At 44.7% G+C, this 24,664-nt stretch overlaps 2 protein-coding genes across 2 annotated transcripts; both read left to right on the top strand.

Moving 5' to 3' along the window:
• The first annotated feature begins 14,012 nt into the window (after positions 1–14,012).
• LOC136515416 (peroxidase 5-like) lies at positions 14,013–14,570 on the top strand. The gene is made up of 2 exons (XM_066509008.1): positions 14,013–14,260; positions 14,343–14,570. Exons 1-2 carry the CDS (start codon positions 14,051–14,053, stop codon positions 14,568–14,570), a joined length of 438 nt encoding a protein of 145 aa, XP_066365105.1. The 5' UTR covers positions 14,013–14,050.
• Positions 14,571–14,738: 168 nt separating this feature from the next.
• Positions 14,739–20,268, top strand: LOC136517291 (peroxidase 5-like). The gene is made up of 5 exons (XM_066510832.1): positions 14,739–14,907; positions 15,006–15,094; positions 18,791–19,067; positions 19,148–19,600; positions 19,692–20,268. Exons 1-5 carry the CDS (start codon positions 14,788–14,790, stop codon positions 20,103–20,105), a joined length of 1,353 nt encoding a protein of 450 aa, XP_066366929.1. The 5' UTR covers positions 14,739–14,787; the 3' UTR covers positions 20,106–20,268.
• Positions 20,269–24,664: the final 4,396 nt, after the last annotated feature.

The raw sequence follows: 24,664 nt of genomic DNA, 5'->3' as shown, positions 1-24,664 counted from the left end.
TTGAATCACCAAGTAAGAAAGAAAGGTAAGCATTTTAAAGGTAAGCCAGACCACCGGAAGAAGCCTCATAACCGAACCGGAGAAGATGTACTCGCAATGGTCAAGGATGTGAAAGTAGTATTTGGAAAGGGACAAGGCAGCGAATCTGTTCCCAAAGGTGCTAAGGGACACACACCCATGTGGAAGAAGAAGTCCATCTTTTGGGAGCTACCCTATTGGCAAGTCCTAGAGGTCCACAATGCAATCGACGTGATGCACCTGACAAAGAATCTTTGTGTGAACCTGTTAGGATTCATGGGTGTGTACGGGAAGCCAAAAGATTCACTTGAAGCACGCTAGGACTTGCAGGGCATGAAAGAACGAGACAACCTTCATCCAGAGAAGACTAGATGATGGACGTCATTACTTAAGTCCTGCTAGCTACACGCTTAGCAAAGAAGAGAGGGACAACATGTTCGAATGTCTAAGCAGCATCAAGGTCCCATCGGGATTCTCCTCCAATATAAAGGGTATAATAAATGTGCTAGAGAAGAAATTCCTAAACTTAAAGTCCCACGACTGCCACGTGCTTATGACGCAATTGTTTCTAGTTGCTTTAAGAGGAATTCTACCTCCATATGTACGTCTAGCCACCGTGAAGCTATGTGCATTCCTCAATGCAATTTCTCAGAAGGCAATCAATCCAGTGGAACTAGCTACTCTACAGAATGATGTGGTTCAATGTCTAGTTAGCTTTGAGTTGGTGTTCCCTCCATCCTTCTTTAATATCATGACACACCTCCTAGTTCATTTGGTGAAGGAGATTAGTATTCTTGGACCTGTGTTCTTACATAACATGTTCTCCTTCGAGAGGTTTATGGGAGTCTTGAAGAAATATGTGAAAGTCTATTCTAAGCCTAAAGGAAGCATCGCCTAGGGCTATGGAACAGAGGAGGTCATCGAGTTATGTGTTGACTTTATTCCTGACCTTGCCCCGATTGGTGTTCCTGAATCACGACACGAGGGGAGACTCAGTGGTAAAGGAACTTTAGGGAAGAAAACATATATTGGCATGGAAGACGATTATTTCAATAAAGCACACTACATAGTTCTTCAGAACTCGTCATTGGTGCATCCATACATCGAGATACATAAGGAGTTCTTATGATCCAAGTTTCCAGGGAAGACTGAAGCTTGGATTAGGCGTCAGCACATGGAAAGTTTCAGTGGTTGGTTGCGAAAAGAATGTCAAGGCGATGACAATATTGATGAGCAACTGTATTTGTTGGCTAGGCAACCATCATGACATATCCTCACATACCAAGGGTACGAGATAAATGGGAATATATTTTACACAGTTGCCCAAGATAAAAGGAGCACCAATCAAAATAGTGGTGTTCGCATAGATGGCACAGATCCAAATGGGAATATACAAACATATTATGGCCGCATAGAAGATATATGGGAACTAGACTACACACCTAATTTTAAAGTCCCTTTGTTCTGGTGCCAATGGGTGAAGCTGACCGGAGGAGGGGTAACAGTCGACAAAGAGTATGGAATGATAACAGTGGACCTCAATAATATTGGGTACAAAGACGAACCATTCGTCCTTGCTGCCGATGTGAGTCAGATGTTCTATGTGAAAGACATGTCTACAAAATCAAAGAGAGAAAAAAATGAAGACATCAACTCAATGATCAATGAGTCAAAGCGCCACATAGTTCTTTCTGAGAAAATAAATATAGTGGGAATTGAAGACAAGTCAGACATGTCAGAAGATTATGAAAGAAATATCCGAATTCTACCCTTCATAGTGAAGAAAGATCCAAGCATCATGTTAAATGATGAATACACACCATGGTTACGACAAGATCATAACCAAGGGTCATACATCAAAAAAAGTTCACTGTTGTGCCCGCATGATACAACGATGCACTGTTGTGACATAGTTTTAGAAAGTTTATATGAGATTCAAGAATTTATGACTAGTGTTTGATAAAACTTTCTCAAATGGGAAAATGAGCTATGTAACAATTGTAGATCTTGCTGAGATGATCAAACTTGGTATTCAGAGATTTTTCATCAGAGGTCATTTAGTGTCTCATTTGAACAAGTTTGACCAAGTCAAATTTGGTCAAATGAAAAAACAATACTTTGACTCTAGTATTATGAACTCCAAATGACTTCAAATTGAAAAGTTTTGAATACCAAGTTTGTTAAAATCATCAAGATCTACAATTGTTGTTTTGGTCAACTTTCCATTTGAGATAGTTTGGATGGTTCAAATTTGTGATTTTTAAATTTCAACGCCTACAAACTAGTTTCCGGAACCATAGATTGTCTCCAATTGAAAAGTTTTGAATACCAAGGTTGTTCAGCTCTTCAAGATCTACAATCCTTATATAGGCTATTTTTTCATTTGAGAAAGTTTGAACAAAATATAGTTCAAATTTCACAAGTGTGTGACATAGTTTTAGAAAGTCTATATGAGATTCAAGAATTTATGACTAGTGTTTGATAAAACTTTCTCAAATGGGAAAATAAGCTATGTAACAATTGTAGATCTTGCTGAGATGATCAAACTTGGTATTCAGAGATTTTTCATCTGAGGTCATTTAGTGTCCCATTTGAGCAAGTTTGACCAAGTCAAATTTGGTCAAATGAAAAAACAACACTTTGACTCTAGTATTATGAACTCTAAATGACTTCAAATTGAAAAGTTTTGAATACCAAGTTTGTTAAAATCATCAAGATCTACAATTGTTGTTTTGGTCAACTTTCCATTTGAGATAGTTTGGATGGTTCAAATTTGTGATTTTTAAATTTCGACGCCTACAAACTAGTTTTTGGAACCCTAGATTGTCTCCAATTGAAAAGTTTTGAATACCAAGTTTGTTCACCTCTTCAAGATCTACAATCCTTATATAGGCCATTTTTTCATTTGAGAAAGTTTGAACAAAATGTAGTTCAAATTTCACAAGTGTGTGACATAGTTTTAGAAAGTTTATATGAGATTCAAGAATTTGTGACTAGTGTTTGATAAAACTTTCTCAAATGGGAAAATGAGCTATGTAACAATTGTAGATCTTGCTGAGATGATCAAACTTGGTATTCAGAGATTTTTCATCTGAGGTCATTTATTCTCTCATTTGAGCAAGTTTGACCAAGTCAAATTTGGTCAAATGAAAAAACAACACTTTGACTCTAGTATTATTAACTCTAAATGACTTCAAATTGAAAAGTTTTGAATACCAAGCTTGTTAAAATCATCAAGATCTACAATTGTTGTTTTGGTCAACTTTCCATTTGAGATAGTTTGGATGGTTCAAATTTGTGATTTTTAAATTTTGACGCCTACAAACTAGTTTTTGGAACCCTAGATTGTCTCCAATTGAAAAGTTTTGAATACCAAGTTTGTTTAGCTCTTCAAGATCTACAATACTTATATAGTCCATTTTTTTATTTGAGAAAGTTTGAATAAAATGTAGTTCAAATTTCACAAGTGTGTGACATAGTTTTAGAAAGTCTATATGAGATTCAAGAATTTGTGACTAGTGTTTGATAAAACTTTCTCAAATGGGAAAATGAGCTATGTAACAATTGTAGATCTTGCTGAGATGATCAAACTTGGTATTCAGAGATTTTTCATCTGAGGTCATTTAGTGTCTCATTTGAGCAAGTTTGACCAAGTCAAATTTGGCCAAATAAAAAACAACACTTTGACTCTAGTATTATGAACTCTAAATGACTTCAAATTGAAAAGTTTTGAATACCAAGTTTGTTAAAATCATCAAGATCTACAATTGTTGTTTTGGTCAACTTTCCATTTGAGATAGTTTGGATGGTTCAAATTTGTGATTTTTAAATTTTGACGCCTACAACCTAGTTTTCGGAACCCTAGATTGTCTCCAATTAAAAAGTTTTGAATACCAAGTTTGTTCAAATCATCAAGATATACAATCCTTATATAGGCCATTTTTTCATTTGAGAAAGTTTGAATAAAATGTAGTTCAAATTTCACAAGTGTGTGACATAGTTTTAGAAAGTCTATATGAAATTCAAGAATTTGTGACTGTGTTTGATAAAACTTTCTCAAATGGGAAAATGAGCTATGTAACAATTGTAGATCTTGCTGAGATGATCAAACTTGGTATTCAGAGATTTTTCATCTGAGGTCATTTAGTGTCTTATTTGAGCAGCTCATCAAGATCTACAATCCTTAATAAAAAAACAACACTTTGGCGGGAGCAAAAATTTCAGGCCTTCAGTCCCGGCCCAGGCCAGGAACCAGGACTAAAGGGTGGGCGAATTGCCCACCCTAAAATACCTTTAGTCCTGGCTGATAACACCAACCGGGACTAAAGATCCTTTAGTCCCTACTGGTAAGCCGAGTCGGGACTAAAGGGTTAGACCTTTAGTCCCGGTTCGGCTTACCAGCCGGGACTAAAGGATCTTTAGTCCCGGTTGGTGTTACAAGCCGGGACTAAAGGGTCCCGGCCTATATATATTGAATGGTTCATCTTCTACTTTTCGATCTACAACGTCGATCTCGTCGTCTCTGCCGTGCCCGCGCCGCCGTCGTCGTCGAGCCCCGCCTGGCGGCCGTCGAGTCTCCGCCGTACGTCGTCCTCGCGCGGCTCTGCTCGACCCCGTGGCCGGCCAGCACGCCCAGCCGCCATGCATGGCCATCCATAGCCTGTTTTAGATAGTTTTTAGATACTTTTTAGATAGTTTTTTTAGATAGTTTTTTAGGTAGTGTTTGATATATATGTTAGATTAAAATGTATTAAAATTTAATTAGTTGTTTATTCTTAGTTTTTAGATAGTTGTTGATATATGTTAATTAGATTTAAATGTATTAAAATTTAATTAGTACTTTATTTAGATAGTTTTTTAGATAGTTTTTATTATAGTTTTTGATATATTTAGTAATTATTATTCTATCTCTCTCTATATGTGTTAGATTTAATTTTGATTTAGTAATTCTATCTATGTATATATGTTAGGTTTAATTAGATTTAGTAATTAATTCTATCTAGAGATTCTATATGTATACATATATATGTACTTAATTATTTCTATGTGTATATATACATATACTTAATTATTTCCATGTGTTGAGAGAGAGAGAGAAAATTGTATCTAGAGAGACATTCTATGTGTTATCACATGCATATCTAGAGATATATACATATGCACTTATTCTATGTGTTGAGAGAGAGAGAGAGAGAAAATTGTACTTATGTTATGTGCCATAGTAATTCTATCTATGTGTTATCTTGAAGATACAAATGGCTGCTCCGGATGATAACTTGAATGATGACATAATGGCGAATATTATCAACGCCGGCACCAATGTGGATGTAGATGACACGAGTCAGTACTTTGCTGATTATGAGGATATCCTGAATATGCCGGTGGTTGAAGATCAACAAATTGTCGCGCAAGAAAATACTGGCGAGGTATATTCAATTATCTATCATCTCTTATAGATGCATGCGTACGTATATTTGTTGTTAATCGTTGTGTTTCTACTCATGTAGCTGGTCTCTGGATCTACATCAACCACCGGTAAGAGTAGGAAAGTCCGAGGGCCAAAAAAGCCATTAGAGGGCCGTTTCATAATATTAGAATTCAACACCGACACCGGCAAACCATTGGGACCACATGCTCAGACATATGTCAATCAATGTGGGTTCATTGTAAGGGATAGGATCTCAGTTAGTGCTCGTGAATGGAAGCAGAAGATATCCGCTCCTAATGTTAGTTTTGTATCTGATCGTGACAAGAACCTAGCTTGGAGAGATATCACTCAGCATTTCATATTACAAGTAGATGATGCTTTGAAGGAGCTAGTGAGGGATTGGACAATGAAGAAGATGGCAACATTGTTCCAGAGTTGGAAGAAGACATTGTATAAAAAGTTTATCTTGAAGAATGAAATGCCGAATTTCAATGCTAAGGCATTTGTCAAGTTGGAGTCCTATTGGGATAACTTCGTACAATACAAGACATCTCAAGAGAGTGAGGAACGTGTGATGAGGAATCAGCAGAATGCCCGATAGAAGCAATACCATCATCGCATGGGATCAGGTGGTTATAGGAGTGATTCCCAAGTGCAGAACCTAAAAGCAGAGATTACTGCCAAGGGAATCATACCTAAAACAATAGAGAAGAACTGACCTCAACGCGTGAAGAATTGGTTCTACGCTCATGGGTAAAGCCTAGACCCAGACACTGGCAAGCTAATTTTCAGCCAAAAAATTGAGAGAGCAACACAGAGACTAGCTCGTGCTAGGGAAGAAGCTGATAGTGGTGTTTTCAAGCCCAATAGAGAAAAGGATGAATTGACATATGCCCTAGAGAATCCCGAACACGGTGGTCGAATAAGAGGCTATGGGGCGGTTTCGTGGCTACAAGCATTCCCAACAGACAGGGATACCTACAGAAGCCGCCAGAGAAAGAAGGATGAGGAGGCAGACCGAATCCGTGTATTGGAGCAATTTGTTAATGAGTCACGACAAGCATTGCTTGAATCACGTGAACGAGAAAAATCTCTTGAGGCAAGAATTCAGGAGGAGATCAAGAGGCAAGTGCAGCTAGCAATAAGTCAAATGCAATCGCAATCAACGCCGGGAGTCACCATTAGCCCCGTTGGTCAGATGAAAAGCAGTTGTACTTCCACAGAGCTACCAGTTATTCAAGGTGATGCTAGGTTGCGCTTCCCTGTTGATGACATTACTGAGCCTCTAACAACATGTGAGCTGCACATTCCAGATGGTAATAATGCATCAATCATGGTGGCTGTCGGGGTTGTATCTCCAATAGACCGAACGAAGACACCAAGAATCCATGGGTCAGTTATTCAACCTGGATATGCTAGCGTCTCGGTCGATAGAGTGCTCAAAGGTTACAGCAATGTTCCTCTTGATATTGAAGGCGGTGATGGGGAGAAGACACTAGGAGAAGTAGAGAAGACATTTATTCAATGGCGCAAACGCTTCATCATCATTCCTGGGGCGCCACCGCTTCCCCTACCTCACCCTAGGTATGAATGAAAGTGAATGAAGTATTATTTATCCATTAATTTTATATTGGCTTCAAAAATAATTGACCCACAACTTGTTTTTGAAGCAGGGTCTCTCCCCAGTCTAGCCCAATCATTCATTCCCCATCTCATCACAGCGTCGCGGGGGGGGGGGGGGGTGAGACGACTTCATCCCCACGGCGATCTCCAACTCCTACACCGGCCCCATCGCCTCCACAACGATCTCCAACTCCTACACCGGCCCCACCGCCTCCACAACGATCTCCAACGCCTCCACGCCGGACTCCAACACCGGCCTCATCGCCTCCACGCCGGTCTCCAACACCGCCCCCACCCCCTCCACAGCGACGCACTACAAAGACGTCTAAGGTCCCAGCGGTAAAGAAGACCCAAAAAAGAGTTATTTCTCAAGAAATACCTCCTAAAAAGACTGATGAGCAAATAGCAGCTGAAGAAGACAAAAAAGTGAAAGATTTTTTATAGATATCCAAAAGCAGAGACAAGCGAAGCTTAAGGAGAAGTCGTACTTTTACATACCACAGGATCAGCTGAGGCAGAAGGTCGAAGCTCACAAGAAAAAGATGCTTGAAGTTCGTAAGCCTCCGCCACTATCAGACTATGACCGCTCCCTCGTGAAGTCACATGATGCACATAAGAAAAGGAAAAGAGCATCAGGGAAGGATGTCCCATAGCTCGGACAACAGAAGCAACCACTGCAAAATCTTGTTGTTGCTAATGAATATGGTTCCAACATAGAAGTCTATCGACCAGACAACTCTGGAGAAGTGTCGGTTCAAAACCTTAATGCTTTTTTTGAACAAACTGGTTTAACCTTGGATCAAGTGACGGGCAAAGCTCCAATCCAGAACCTGGAAGTTGATACCTAGAAGACTTATAAATTTGGCAAAAGTCTGTACAACCCTGTGGCTCTAAATGAATTGGGTACGCAAATGTACTTGCTCAACAAGTGGTACATGCAGGCGTGTGGCAGGGGTGAGCAGTGGATCTTTGTCAGATTTAGAGACCATCATTACTTCCGTGGAGATGACATCTTACATATTAGTTTCGAAGAATTGCATCAACTATTCCACTTGGACGCTCTGGACAAATCAATCATTAGCTCCTTTTGTTTGTAAGTGATTCTTACTTTTATTTAATAAACTCACTTCCATGCGTACGTGTATATAATTATCCTCACATGTAACTTATATTTATATATAGATTTCAGATGTCAGAGCTCCAAAGAATACAAGACACCAGTGTTGGCTTTATTGATCCTTATATCATATTCAAAACCGATATTATCGTCAAGGAGCACTGGTGAAGGGTCGAGATGGCGGACTAGAGGGGGGGTGAATAGTCTTTTCTAAAATTAATCGCGTCGGCTAACCGATATAAATGCGGAATTAAAACAATCGGTCTAGCTAAGACTACACCCCTCTATATATGTTCACTAGCACCTTGCAAAGATAACAATTATGCAACAAAGGTGCCGGGCTAGCTAGAGCTCTCCTAATCAATTCTAGGTGCAAGGTCACATAAACCTATGCCACTAGTACTTTATGCAATGAGGGAGCTCCTACACATGCTAGTAAGCAAAAGCACAAAGCTAACTAAGCTCACTAGCAATGCTCAATAACAAGGCAACTAATGCCTAATTAGAGAGCGCAAATACTTAGCTACACAAACTAAGCAATGTGACTAACAAGGTTACTAAAACCAAATTAGCCACGCAAGGGAGCTACTTCTATGCTACACAAGCAAGAAGGTAATTAGCTAGCTACACAAGCTATCTAATTACAAGAGCAACTACACAAGCTTAAGATATATATATATAAGTAATTGCAAGCTTGTGTAATAGGGATGCAAACCAACGGGAAGAACAAAGTTGACACGATGATTTTTCTCCCGAGGTTCACGTGTTTGCCAACACGCTAGTCCCCGTTGAGACAAGCTTCAAGGTTGCCGCCGGTCCTCTTGCTAGTGGTGACTCGCAAGTCACACTCTCCCACGTGGAGTGCTTACCACAAGCTCTAGCACTTGACCCGGCCGGACCACTTGTCGCCCTTCGCGTCTCGCTTTACTAGAGTTGCTCTTCGCGGCTCCCGCGGGGCGAGCACAATGCCCCTCACAAACACTTCTCCGGAGCGCCGCACAAGCTTCTTGCGCGCTTCGACGGAGACCACCACCAAGCCATCTAGGAGGTGGCAACCTTCAAGAGTAACAAGCACCACTGGCTTGCAACTCGATCACCTAGTGCCACTCAATGCAACCTCACGATGCAATCGCACTAGAATCGCTCACTCACACAATCGAATGATCACTATCAAGTATATGTGTGATGGAGGGCTCCCAAGCACTACTACACAAGCCACCAAGGCTCTAGTGTGCTCAGCTACCGGCCCAAGGCCGGCCATGGCCTCTATTTATAACCCCGTGGGCAAATAGAGCCGTTACCCCTTCACTGGGCAAAACTCGGGCCGACCGGACGCTCCGGTCCGATCGACCGGACGCTGGACTTCAGCGTCCGGTCACGCGATACTCGCCACGTGTCCCCTGCGTTCAACGGTCATCTTCTGATCCCAACGGTCATCTGCCGACCGGACGCAGCACTTCAACTGACCGGACGCAGAACCCCCAGCGTCCGGTCGTTTCCAGTAAGCTCCCGAGCATGACCGGACGCGTCCGGTCGAACGCGATCGGACGCAGCACCAGCGTCCGGTCACTCTCCAGCTTCTGCGTCATCATACGTCAGCGCGACTGGACGCAGCCTGCCAGCGTCCGGTGCATTCAGATCCAGCGTCCGGTGCTTAACCCTAAGCACTGTGCCGACCGACAGCCTGACCGGACGCACTACTTCAGCGTCCGGTCGTTTCGGACTCAGCGTCCGGTCACTGTTAAACAGTGAGACCGAATCCCTTTCTTCTCTAACTTCTTCACCCTTGCTCCAATGTGCCAACCACCAAGAGTTTGCATCCGGCGCAATAGAAAATAGACATTCTATTTTCCCGAAAGTGCCGAATCATGTGTATGTGTGTTAGCATTTTTGGGACTTTCGGGAAAATAGAATGTCTATTTTCTATTGCGCCGGATGCAAACGGCGGGAGGGAGAGAGGGACCCAAAACCCATCTCACCCCTGCAAACACTACCTCCTTTGAAAATGTGCCAACACCACCAAGTGTACACCATCATGTGTATGTGTGTTAGCATTTTCACAATCATTTCCCAAAGGATGTTAGCCACTCAACTTGCCACGCCACTCGATCCTAGCGACAATGCAAAGTTAGATCACTCGAGTGGCACTAGATGACCGATATGCAAACAAGTTTGCCCCTCTTGATAGTACGGCCATCTATCCTAAACCCGGTCATAAACTTCTATACACACCTATGACCGGTGAAATGAAATGCCCTAGGTTATACCTTTGCCTTGCGCATTCCATTCCATCTCCTTCAATGTCGATGCAACACATGCACCAACACGATCAACAATGATATGATCCACTTCATATCATCACATGATCATATTGGTTCATCGATCTTGACTCTACTTGCTCTTCACCGTTGCCATCGTCCATCGGCGCCAAGTCTTGCTCAAGCTTCACCGCCACGCGGTCCATCACTCCAAAGCCTTCGACTTGCCCTTCACGCTTGCAACCGGTCCATCAAGCCAAGTCTTGTCTTGATCTTCTCCACCTTGATCACATGACTCAATGTCATGTCTCATGTGCATTTAAGCTCCTTCATCATCACATGTGTGAGCTTTGCAACATCTCCAAGCCATTTTCACCTTCATGGCATATGTTGCTCACACACATGTACCTATGGACTAATCACCTGTGTATCTCACATAAACACAATTAGTCCACCTAGGTTGTCACTCAATTACCAAAACCAACAAGGACCTTTCAACTGGGTATCTGAAGCACAGACGAATATCATGAAGTTCTTCATGAAGCAGCACGACAAGACAACAATACTTTTCCCGTACAACTTTGAGTAAGCGTTAATAATAATGTAGTCTACACATTTTATGTAATATCAATACAACTTATATGCATGTACGTGTGTGTATAAACCAATGCAGGTTTCACTGGATACTCATTGTCATTGAGTTAAACTCAAGTCAGTTAGTAATCTTGGACTCATTGAGAAAAGAGCGAGCACTATACCAAGATATGATAGACATTATCCAGGGGTAATTTTGATCTCTCGCGCACAACTATTATTGAATAGACTTTGCCATAATTTATTAACGATCATACATTATTGGTCGCACAGGGTTTGGAAAGAGTTTATTCGGCAACACCGCAAGGATTGCAAGGCACCACTTAATGTAGTTGAAATACCAGTAAGTTGTACTATATATACTTCCCCACGTGTTTAATTACTATATCGTACTTCAATTTACGTGTGAGATGATGAGAATAATCTTCTTCTCGTATAGTGGTGTTTGCGGCAGGAACCAGGTAATAACTTGTGTGGATACTACGTTTGTGAATTTATCACTGCATACATAATAAGAACTCCTGAAGATGTCCTCAGAGTACGTATATATCAAATTTTTATTTATTTTTAAATGAATATATATATATATATGTATTAATACTTTTCCTTTTATTTCAAATGCAAGTCTGAATGGTTGAAACGAAGGGTCATGCAAAAAGACCATCTGAAAGCAGTTCAAGAGTCAATAGCAGGATATCTTCTAGAAAAAGTGTTAAATCCCAACGGCGAGTTCTACTTTGATCTAAGGAACTAATGATGTAAATTAAATGTTTATTGATATCGTTATTTTTGAGAACAAGATTATGAAAGTGTTGTATATATACATATATATCTATAATATATATAGTTTCATACTTTATTCGAATATAATAATGCTCGAGATGAGAATTAGATGTAATTATATGCGTGCATGTATTTATATTAGCAGCGTAAAATACGTACATAAAAACATATTATATATTAAACAAATATGTGTAACTGAACTGAAAACAAATTAAACAAAAAAAAAGAAAAAGAAAAGGAACCTTTAGTCCCGGTTGGGGTTACCAACTGGGACTAAAGGGTGCGGCCAGGTTTGCTCGGCTAGAGAAGGTCCCTCTTTAGTCCCGGCTCGATGACCCGGGACTGAAGGTTCCACCTTTAGTCCCGGGATCGTTGTCCCGACGCGGTAACTGGGACTAAAGGCCGTTACCGCCCGGGACAACAAGTCCATTCTGTAGTAGTGTATTGTATTAGAGTGTTCCTTAATTTCAAGTCATCAACTTGCTGATCTTTTTTCATCTGCTTCATGGGATCACTTTTATCTCATTTTTATTTTCATTTTTGTTTGTTGTTGACACAGGACCCATTAGAAGCAAGAAAATAAACTTAGAAACTCATCACATATTTTAGGCAAAATCGCTGTACTAACAACTTAAGTACATGAACAGCTAAAACCTAATGGGGTTTCAAAAAAGGTTCTCATAAGTATCCAATTTAGGACTCAATGAGGGGAACTCCTATATTTTTTTTAGATAATGGAATAAAGTTCCAGCCTCTACCATCCGGTGATGGTATACAACTGACAGCCACAATACAAACCAACACCTTAAGACTAACACATGGAAGAGGAAATTTAATAAAAGCAAGGTTCAGCCCAACTAGTGAGCACAACATACAAGGCAAAACACTAAGTCTCAATACAACTCATGAAGTTCCAGCCAAACTTCGCAAAGACAGCCATGATCAAAATCTCCCATGTTCTGCATCCCTCCATGAACAGTGGTCCCTTCTCCTCCCTATGTAGCATAGGACCACTGTCGTATCCAATACGTCGTCCTGAACATTCAGAAACTACTATATACTACCAACTTTCTAACTCAAGTCAATAAGATCAAGCAAAAAATCATCATCATTGGCAAATTTTACATGTTTATTTGTAATTGTATAATACCAAAGAGCCGTTTCTTTTTGTAACGGCACCTAACCGCATTTTTCATTAAGAGGAAAGGAGAGTCACAACACGCAGTATTATTAGTAAGCTTAGGCTTGCGAGGACTAACACGGTCCTTGCAAGAAGCCTCACAAGAATTCCCAACAAAGTTCACAAATAGTTAATTACATTGCATGGTATATCAAAGAGCTGTGTTCAATACCATAGTATATTATAGCAACTACAAGTCGATAGAGCTGGAGAAATTCACTGGAGAAGTACCGAACAAGGTGAAGAAACAGAGAGGCAACAGTCGGAATAATATTGCCCGTACACAAGTCAGTATGACGACTGGAAAACGAACTTACTGTTTTTGTGTTTTTTCTTGCCTCTGAAACTGGCACAACGGTTGTCGGAATAAAATGTAACATCTAACGGGCCGCTTTGGGCCGCATATAATGAATCAGGTGGGGATCTTCCCCGTTGACTTTCAGAAAAAAAAAAGTATGACGACTGGTCGGTTCAAGGCCAGGATCGAATAATAGAAGAGAAATGGACTAGGAAAAATGACAGCCTTCTTTCAGTTTCGAAAGCTTTAGTTGATTCATCATGTGCAGAGGCTTCCGATGACATTCACCATCTGAACAAGGATCATCAGATCTTTAAGGCATTGTCAACCTACAAAGTTGCACATCCTAGTTAAGGCTCAACCACCAAATTAGTATCAGGGATTTCAATATGCCTTGTTGTTTGATGATTAAATGTGGATCCAGTGAGTGACAATAGCGACCTAGCGATGAAAAAACAAGTCAATAAGCTGCAGAAAAAAAACAGACAACTCACCTGTTTTGGGCGAATATTCAGAGTGCTGATCTTGATCCAACTATTTGAAAAGCTGCAAGCAAGGAGCCGACTGCACAGCCCACTCTGTCTCTCTATATTTATATATAATCAAGTGTCTTCGTGTGAATTGCACTGCCATTTTCTACGGGCCGGCAAGCATCCTAACATCCTATAAAACTCCCCCGTGCCTCACCAAGCCATGCATCACAGTCCAGACAAGAAGAGCAGCAACAGGACTGTGCTCTACACATACAGCCATGACGACGACGAAGCGGCACTGCTTGCGCTTCGCCACCGTCCTGGCGTCCCTTCTCTCGGCCACCGCCTGCCTCGACGTCGGCTTCTACGACAGGACGTGCCCCTCCGCCGAGACCATCGTGCAGCAGACCGTGGCGACCGCGTTCACCAACAACTCTGGCGTCGCTCCGGCACTGATCCGCATGCACTTTCATGACTGCTTTGTCAGGGTAAGTATGTACACGCATGCAGTATATATATAGCTAGACATTTTTTTTTTCACCACTATACCTTTAAACTCGTTGCGTGCAGGGCTGCGACGGCTCGGTGCTGATCGACTCCACGGCCAACAACACGGCGGAGAAGGACGCGCCACCCAACAACCCCAGCCTCCGGTTCTTCGACGTGGTCGACCGTGCCAAGGCGGCCCTAGAGGCTCAGTGCCGCCAGCTTTGCTTTTGCTTCACCGCACAGCTGCTTGCTAACGCTAGATCTTCACTCCTTGTAGGTTGGTGGTGGTGGGAGGAGCGACCCCACTAGCGCACCGCGGACGAAACGGCCTTCGGTACCAGGTCCGATTTACATTCTGTTTTCTCGGCCCTGCTTGTTCGATGTTTGATTTTTGAGCGCTTTTTCCCGCTTGCTGCTGGACTTAGGGACCGCGAGGACGACGCTGCGGCCTGGACCGGAAGGCGCTGGGGATGATTCTCGAGAAGCTTCAAAAGTGCGTGATTCACATCTTTGTCGCAAACGCAAGATGCGATTTGTTGCGTCAAGTTTTAATGAGCTCGATTTCTCCTCCTTTTGCCATCCGTTTGCGGTTTCACATCAAGATGCATGTTTCACATCGTTTGCGGAGCCAATGGATCCAGAGGAGGTAAGGAGCCCATATTCATTTGCCATGCTTCCTGGAGTTGTCAATTTGTTTGGTAGGGAGCTGTTGAGTGTTCATATCGCGGTTATTGATTGACACAGCTGCCTGATTACCACGATGTGATTGAACACCCAATGGACTTCGGCACCATCTTGCCAGGAATGCATATCGCTCTTTCGAGCAATTTGAGGTCAGATTGCTAGGCTTTGGGCGTATATTTAGGTAGCGTATAGATAATGAAATATCGTATTGCAATTTGTTGGCCACTGAAGAGTTACTTTTCAGTTCATTTTACTTTTGTCCGTGAGTGAATTTGATGTGTAAGTCTCCCAAAGCAGCAACCTGTGATACGTTAGATTTGCCTAAGAGAATCAGGTTTGTCGTGCAGCCTGACAAATGCAGCGAGGTAGCTTGACTTCTCCATTTCATCATGCATCTGGTACCACATTTCTTGGTCTTGCCTTTCACGACAATTTTGTGCGCAAGGTGGATAGCTTTCCGCTTTGTCTATTTGTACTAAGGTTGTATTTAGTTGGGTGAAATTCGAGAATTTGAGTACTGTAACACTTTCGTTTTTATTTGGCAATTAGTATTCAATCATGGACTAATTAGGCTTAAAACGTTCGTCTCGCGATTTCCAACCAAACTGTGCAATTATTTTTTTCGTCTACATTTAATGCTCTATGCACGTATCGCAAGATTCAATGTGATGGATACTGTAGCACTTTTTGGGAAAACTTTTTGGATCTAAACAAGGCCTAAATTTGTGCTGCCTCAAGAAGCGGCTCCAATCAACCTGAGCCAATTTCCACCGAGTTTTATTCTCCAACAAAGGAGAAGGCTAAAAGGACCGAAAAAAACAGCTTGCTTCAAACCTGAAAAAAAATTCTATGCTGCCACTTGACAGCGCTGCAATGGGCACCAGAAACTAAAACAGCTAAGCTTGTTAGTCCTGCAAATAGCACAAGAAGCAAGAGAAGGTTGAGCCTATAATTCTCTATGTAGATATGCTTGGCAATGTGTAAGGCATATGCTCTATGAACTATAATGTGGTAGCAACTTGATGTGTGTATGATGAACCTGTTATTCGGTAATGTAAACTTAGACCCCCTATGTATGAATCCTTCATGTGTTTATGTTTATTAACCTAGTAATGTATGCATATTTATGAATCTGGACATATGAACTTAGACCCCTATTGTATGGATTTGTTGAGCTAATGTGAGGTGTGCAAGGTGTTTATATTTTTTTGTTTTTTAAGTATGCTGACAATGTAGGTCAGATTTGTGAAGCTTGTGCATCAAATTTATTGATTATTATTGCCACTCTTTAATTATCAAAATGCTATGTTTTCATTCACAAGTATATTTATGATATTTGTGCTTTCCTTATTTGACATTATGTTTATTTATTCTTTTCCTATCTGGCACTACTATGTTGCTGGTATATAGTATGGCATATATGTCATTTTAGGTGGCACTTGACACCGTTACTGCATCAAATGGACGGAAGTGCCATATACGGAAGGAAATTTTCAAGTTGATGCTAGATAAAGAAGTTCAAAATTTTTAGTGCCAAATACGAAAGAGTGATTTATTTTAGTGCCAAATACAAAATTCTCTCTTTGAAAAGCTGCAGCAAGGAGCCGGACTGCACAGCCCACTCTGTCTCTCTATATTTATATATGAGTAAAATGCACCGGAGGTCCATTAACTTTCTTTGGGACGTCATTTAGGTCCATCAACTTTGAAACTGCATTTTTTGGTCCATAAACTTTTAAAATGGTTCACTGCAGGTCCATGCCATTTATTTAACCTTAAATCCAAACTACATTTGCAGAAAACCCCCTACCTTTCTTTATCTTCTGACGCGGTCGCCGTCCGCGCACCTCATCAAGCGGCTACGCCAGCACGAGGCGCTGCAGCGCCGGTGCGGCCCGGGCACCGAGGCATACAGGGCCGCGGCCGCGTGGCTCAGGTCCTGGCGCCGCAACGGCACCAAGGACGGCGTCTGCAGCACCTCAGGGGACGTGGCCCGGCCGCCCACGGCTGCTAGCCCGCGCACGCGCGCACGCGTCGGTGGCTATGGACATGCGCTGCAGAGCCACTAGCCGGCGGCAAGCAGAAGGACAACGGCAACAATGCGTCGTCAGCCACGCCGCACGATGACCTCCTCTCGCGCTTCATGTGCAAGGGGACCTACTCCGACGAGTCGCTGCAGCACGTGGCGCTCAACTTCATCCTCGCCGGCCGCGACACCTGACACCCTCCTCGGTGGCGATCTCCTGGTTCTTCTGGCTGGTCTCCATGCACCCCGCCATGGAGCGCAGGATCGTGCGTGAGCTGTGCGCCGTCCTGGCCGCGTCCCGCGACGTCGAGGACCCGGTGTGGCTCGCTGCGCCCTTCGACTTCGAGGAGCTCGACCGCCTCGTCTACCTCAAGGCGGCGCTCTCGGAGACGCTCCGCTTGTAGCCCTGTGCCCCTCGGTGCCCGAGGACTCCAAGCACGTCGTCGTCGACGACGTCCTCCCGGAAGGCACGTTCGTTCCCGCGGGCTAGTCGGTGACCTACTCCATCTACTCGGCGGGGCGCATGAAGACGGTGTGGCGGGAGGACTGCCTCGAGTTTCGCCCCGAGAGGTGGCTGTCCGCCGACGGCACTAGGTTTAAGCCTCACGACTCGTACAGGTTCATGGCGTTCAACGCCGGCCCGAGGATATGCCTGGGCAAGGACCTCGCGTACCTGCAGATGAACAACATCGCCGAGAGCGTGCTCCTCCGCCACCGCCTCGCCGTCGCGCCGAGCCACTGCGTGGAGCAGAAGATGTCACTCACGCTGTTCATGAAGCACGGGCTCCGGATGGAGGTGCGCCAGCGCGACCTAGGCGCCGGGGAGTACAACGCGGTGGCCATAGCCACCGCGGCCTCCGCCTAGAGGTTCGTGCAGGTCCCTGAGTCTGCGTCCATGCGTCCCTGCGTTTGCGTGCGTGCGTGCAGCATGGGAGCTCCTCGTCATTCGTTGGCTTCATTCGTCGTTTGTCGTCGTCGTTAGCATCCAGCTCGCTGTAGACCTCGATGGCCTCGTCGCGGCAGCTGCTGTCCGAGGCCGAAGCTGCGCGTCATGGCACATGCTATCGTCCCTGGTCGCCCTCGCGTGCTTGCGTCGCGCATGCCGCCCTGGCAGCCGGGGACACGGCCGGGGCGGCCGCCATGACAAGTTACCGGGCGCTGAGGTCACTGCTATGGAGGTGCTTCGTCCGTGCGCGGCGCACGTCGCCGGAGCAGGAGGTGGTGTTCCGCGCGTCTGCCAACAACCGCGCACCGGAGAGGACCCGACGCCATGGACCTCCTCGAGGAGATGATGCGCGGGGCGTGCTCCCGGACCTGCAGACCTTCTCCGGCCTGATGGAGCACCTGGCCGGCGCCGCCGACCTCAAGGGCGTCCACGAGGTACCTGCAGACGCCGTCCTTGGTGCCGTTGTGGCGCCAGGACTTGAGCCGCGCGGCCGTGGCCCTGTACGCCTCAGTGCCCGGGCCGCACCGGCGCTGCAGCGCCTCGTGCTGGCGCAACCGCTTGATGAGGTGCGCGGACGGCGACCGCGTCAGAAAATAAAGAAAGGTAGGGGTTTTCTGCAAATGTAGTTTGGATTTAAGGTTAAATAAATGGCATGGAGCTGCAGTGAACCATTTTTAAAAGTTCATGGACCCAAAAATACAGTTTCAAAGTTAATGGATCTAGATGACATCCCAAAGAAAGTTAATAGACCTCCGGTGCATTTTACTCTTTATATATAATCAAGTGTCTTCGTGTGAATTGCACTGCCATTTTCTACGGGCCGGCAAGCATCCTATCCTAACATCCTATAAAACTCCCCCGTGCCTCACCAAGCCATGCATCAGAGTCCAGACAAGAAGAGCAGCAACAGGACGTGCTCTACACATACAGGCATACAGCCATGACGACGACGAAGCGGCACTGCTTGCGCTTCGCCACCGTCCTGGCGTACCTTCTCTCGGCCACCGCCTGCCTCGACGTCGGCTTCTACGACAGGACGTGCCCCTCCGCCGAGACCATCGTGCAGCAGACCGTGGCGACCGCGTTCACCAAAAACTCCGGCGTCGCTCCGGCACTGATCCGCATGCACTTTCATGACTGCTTTGTCAGGGTAAGTATGTACACGCATGCAGTATATATATAGCTAGACTTTTTTTTTCACTACTATACCTTTAAACTCCTTGCGTGCAGGGCTGCGACGGCTCGGTGCTGATCGACTCCACGGCCAACAACACGGCGGAGAAGGACGCGCCACCCAACAACCCCAGCCTCCGGTTCTTTGACGTGGTCGACCGTGCCAAGGCGGCCCTGGAGGCTCAGTGCCCCGGCGTGGTCTCCTGCGCCGACGTGCTCGCCTTCGCGGCGAGGGACAGCGTCGTGCTCTCCGGTGGCCTCGGCTACCCGGTGCCCGCCGGACGCCGTGACGGCCAGATATCCAATGCCACTGAAGCCCTGAACGACCTGCCTCCGCCGTTCTTCAACGCCACCCAACTGGCAGACAGCTTCGCCTCCAAGAACCTCAGTATTGAGGACTTGGTCGTCCTCTCCGGCGCACACACCATCGGCGTCTCGCACTGCAGCAGCTTCGCCGGAATTGGCAACCAGGGCGACCGGCTCTACAACTTCAGCGGCTCAGCTGACGGGGTTAACACTTCCCTCTCTAGAAACTAAGCATAACACTTCGGTTAGTTCTTACCCAGTACGTTATCCATATATCCACTGCTGTTGTGTACAGATTGACCCGGCGCTGAGCAAAGCCTACGCATTTCTCCTCAAGAGCATCTGCCCGTCCAACAGCGGCCAGTTCTTCCCCAACACGATGGTGTTCATGGACCTCATCACGCCGGAAGGGTTCGACAACAAGTACTACGTCGGCCTGACCAACAACCTGGGGCTCTTCAAATCAGATGTGGCGCTGCTGACCAACGCAACGATGAAGGCGCTGGTCGACTCCTTCGTGAGCAGCGAGGCGACTTTTAGGACCAAGTTCACCAGGTCCATGCTCAAGATGGGGCAGATCGAGGTGCTGACAGGGACACAGGGCGAGATCAGGCGCAACTGCAGGGTCATCAACCCTGCTAATGCCGCAGATGATGTTCTCGCTGATCAATCGGGTTCTTCAGGATTCACTGGAGTGGCTGCAAGCTAATAATCGATTGTCAGTACATTTATGTGCATTGTGCACAGTGACGTCCAGTGTGAATGTGTGAAAGTGCAATAAGTAATGAGCAGATTAGCTTGGTAAGCTTGCTTATTACATGGGTATGGAGAAATCACACAATCTATATGACTGAACAAAAATGACAGCATGATCTCTCTTGTAGTCTGTTGTGAGTTACTTTGTTGTTCATTTATGCAGGGAGTTTGATTGTGAGGAAGAAGTGGATCTGTGCGACCGTGCCAAAAGTTTGATTAGTGAAACCAAAATTTGATTTGGTCATGGTGAGTGTCTTTTACAAAAACAACATGCACAGGCAAATAGTTCTACAAAATCCATGCAAACGTATTGTCAATACCAACCGGGTGGCCAACCCTCCTTGTCCTGTTATTATCCAAAATTCAGAAAAATCTGGAGAGCATATACCTTCCTTATCCAAATATGCCCAAAGCGTAAGGCGATAAACATGGAAGGCATCTATTTTAAGAGTCTTCTAGATTAAGATGACCCGATCCAGTTGACCCAGTTTATCCCTAAGTACTCTGCAACTGAGAATGACTATTGATTCAATGCCACTGTTTTGGGGGGAAAAATAAAAAATATTAATCCAAGTACTGCAAATCCTAAATATTACTGTGTTTAATAACCATCTCACCAACAATACGTAGAGTATTCCACCCTGCCAAAAGGGAACTTTATATTTCAAAGTGCCAACGTGAGCTGATGCATGCCCCATTTGCAAAAAGTTAATGATACAAAGTTCAAAAAAATATGAAAATGCTATCTGAAATATATATCACACAAAGTTATGAGAACCAACAATTTTTCAGTATCTGAGGTAAAGACGTTTTCCATCTTAAATAAAATACAACCCAAAACCATTGAAATGCTTGCAGAATGAATGTCATTGTAGTATACTTGAGCAGTTGTGTTAATACAACTAATTAGTCAGCGCCATGTCAGACTCTGGTTATAAAGTCCTTGTAGTTTTAACTTAATCACAACATGGAACAACAACTACAACTAAAGAAAGCTTAACAAACAAGCATATGGAATTTGGTCCAATTAGCCCTTTGTTGTTTCTCATCAGTGACGTTCATATAAAAATATGGACCTAGTTGACTTAACTGAGCACTCATCCGGTCATCCCAATCCTTTCTGACAACAACAGTAGTTAGGTAGCCTTAGATAAACTTTTATTCCCAATAGGCCAATAGCGCAACTGTAGGAGAGCAACTGGTCCATATTTATGTAAGATGTAACCAAACATGGAACAATTATGGTGCAGATAAGTTTTCTGTTTGCATCAAAAGATTCCAAATCCACACGTCGTTGTTCTCAAAGGGAAAAGGAAAAGTAAATGCCGGGATCATGTTTAAGGTTTTCGGCCATGTTCGGCTCGTTGTTACAGCACCGATTGAAAGCCAGGCTACAGTATTTTACCCTCACAATAGATACAGCAGCAGCTAGTTGAGTCTAGAAATGTGACTCATAACATTGAACCTATATTTTCTTGTGACTCGAAGGGTTGTTTTTCATTTTCATTTCTGTTCCTTGCGACCTTGCCCTATATCACCATACCTTCCTAACTTCCTGCACAAGTATCAATACATGCAGAATATATGCATGACGTTTTGTTTCCTAAGTTACAAGCAACTTACTGAAGATGGGAAAAAATATGAGGTGCAACCCCCTCTCGATCCAGACACTTTTGACTTTTGAGCTACAGTTTCCTGAAGATGAGATTTATTTGGTTGTGCGTCACAGTAACAAATGATCTTTCTATATTCCATTTCCACCTATTCTCAACCCCTGTTTTTCTACATAGTTATTATGGTAATATGAAACCCTTGAGCCTGCTTGGCCCTTGAATTCTGAAAGAAAAAACAATGATAGCTCGACCCAAAGTACACATGTAAGGTGGAAGCATACCATTTGAACAGTGTTGCAGTATAAATTTGACATTAATCACCACAGCACAATAGTGCTTACTGCTTAATAACAGCGCATCCTAGCTGCTTCCTTCAGAATTAACCTGCTGACAGGAACACCCAGAGAAACAATTCAACTTGAAATTTTTCCAGTAACTTTTTCTAACCAAGCATGCATATATAGAGAGTAATTGCACAAAGGATGACATGGATCAAGGATTACATGAAGCTACTTCTACTCTCCTGGAGCTGGGCGTCAGGGCATGACAGCACAATAAGAACGGACACTCCATATATATCTGCATATATTTTTTAAAATTGCATGTAACATTGACATGAGACAAGGGTACATGTGTTTACAGTATTCTGGAAGGGAAATTTCCAGGGCATTTTCTCACTGACCTTCCCGCAAAAACGCCTAGCTCTTCCCAAGATGGCTGAACGCCTGAACCTGAATGATGGACAGCCCGTCTGAACCGTTCTGGACTCCACAAACCTGAAACCTTCCCCAGATTGCACAGTTTGGCCTAACAGTATCAGCCGCTCGCAGGAAGCCCTCTCCAGTGACCTGTGACCCCAGCCATTTCGTCGAGCACCACGCGTGCGGCTTTCCCACTCGGCCGGCCGCGATGGCACTGCGCCAAGCCAAGCGAGCGCGTTGGACGCACTCGACGTTGCTTGCTAGGTCACTGTCACGCCGTGTTCCTCACGAGCCCTCGCGTCGCGCACTCCCCCTCTCTCCGTCTCCGCTGGTGGAGAAGCAACGCGCCGTCGAACGGAACGGGCAGTTGAGCAGCGCCAGCCGCCACCGCCAGAGTTGCACACGCCAGATTGCCGAAGCCCGGAGCGCCGCGTCCCGTACAAACAGATTTGGGCCAGTTGGGCCGGTGGTTGTTTTCTTTCAAAGATTGGGCCGGTTGTTGTAACACTTGTATGTTCCCACGTGAAGTGAGCCCAGCCACCTGAAATTTGGTGGAATTCCAGTTTTGGTCGTGCACGAGATCTGTGTCCAAAGCCCATACACGATGGCATATTCCCACTCGTAAATAAAAATACGGATGCACCGTCGCCCGGACGTCCGGACCCAGCACAGTGTCTGGACGCAAGTTCCCACCAGCCAACCGTAGCTCAATACGTGGGCTTGGGCTACCGACTGGAATCCAACGGAAGCCTATTATTCCTGCCCGCGTAAGAGAAGGGTAGAGCGCGCGCTTCGTCACCATGCCCCGACGCTCCCCCTTCCGTCGGCCCTGGCCCCGCTCTCCTTTGCAGTGCCTTGCTGCGCCGCGCCCCCTGTTCCTCGAGGAAGGCATAAGGTAGGAGTCAAAGTCCTGCGCCGTGAAACACCCGATCTATTTTTAAAACATTTAGATAAAATATATACAACATTCGTCCGAAGACAGACAAAACACTTCAAACATGCATTTGAAACATGCGGGTATAATCATTGCAACATGTGCAACATCAGATCGATATTTGAAACATCCAAATAAAATATTTGAAACAAAACATCCGAAACACATGAAACAATTAAAACATAGGCTTGCAACATGTATATATTGTCATTGCAACATATGCAACATCCTAGATGGACTTTTGAAACATTTAGATGGAACACTTGAAACATAACTCTGAAATACCTGAAACACGTGAAACACAATGTTGCCTTCGGCCATGGCTTACCTGGTGGGACTGCAGTGTCGTCGGGCAACTTCCTTTTGGTAGCGCCGGGGTAGTAGTGGCGTGGTGCATACCATGGTCGTGACGGGGTGGTGGTGCGGTAGGGGATGACCGCGGTAGGCGAGACAAAGTGGGGCGAGCAGACGGTGTGGTGGAGTGGCCGCGGCGGGCGGATGTCGCGGTGGTGGGTGGCGCGGTGCCACGGCGGGCGTAAGGCGCAGTGGGAGGCGACCGCGCTTGTGGTTAGGTGAATGGGGAAAAATGGCAATCAAGATTCTTTTTTTAGGAACACACGTAGTAGAGAGGTGAGCTGAGGAGAATGCAAGCCGGTTGCGGCATCCAAAGTGCACGTTGTAGTCTTGCAGAGAATGTCGCACGTTATGCAGAATGTGGTACCACCGTAAAACGAAATGTGAAAATTTTGCATTTTGATCTTTTTTGAAAATATTTTTTTACAAATAGATTCATGGCGAAACATTTTCTGAAAATAGCAGCCCGACGCATTAGGACCTCACGCGAGGTTTGCAGCTCGGCGTGATGTCAGTTGATGCCGAGGTTTGCGGCTCGGTGTGGTGTGAATTGAGTCGGGCGACACCGAGGTCTGAGGCTCACCGCTAATTGACCTGACGCCGAGGTCTCTGGGCCCTACTGCCACACTGTCGTGGCCTATCTGATGGAGATATATGATCCAATCAAATTCACGGAGTATAGAAGAAAGATTTAGCTTAAAAGCCCATCGGGAATTAAACAACCCGACGGGGAAAAGCATATGCCAAATATTGGTCTCGGCACGGCATCTCGCTGCTTAGGGGTGTTTGGATACGCCACCAAAACTTTAATCCCTGTTACATCTGAGTGTTTGACACTAATTAAAAGTATTAGACGTAGACTAATTATAAAACTATTTAGTGCAAATTCGCTGCAGGTTCGACCAATAGA

This window comes from Miscanthus floridulus, chromosome 17 (assembly GCF_019320115.1).
Source record: "Miscanthus floridulus cultivar M001 chromosome 17, ASM1932011v1, whole genome shotgun sequence".
NCBI classification, from domain to species: Eukaryota; Viridiplantae; Streptophyta; class Magnoliopsida; order Poales; family Poaceae; genus Miscanthus; species Miscanthus floridulus.
This window is presented reverse-complemented; position numbering and strand designations above follow the sequence as displayed.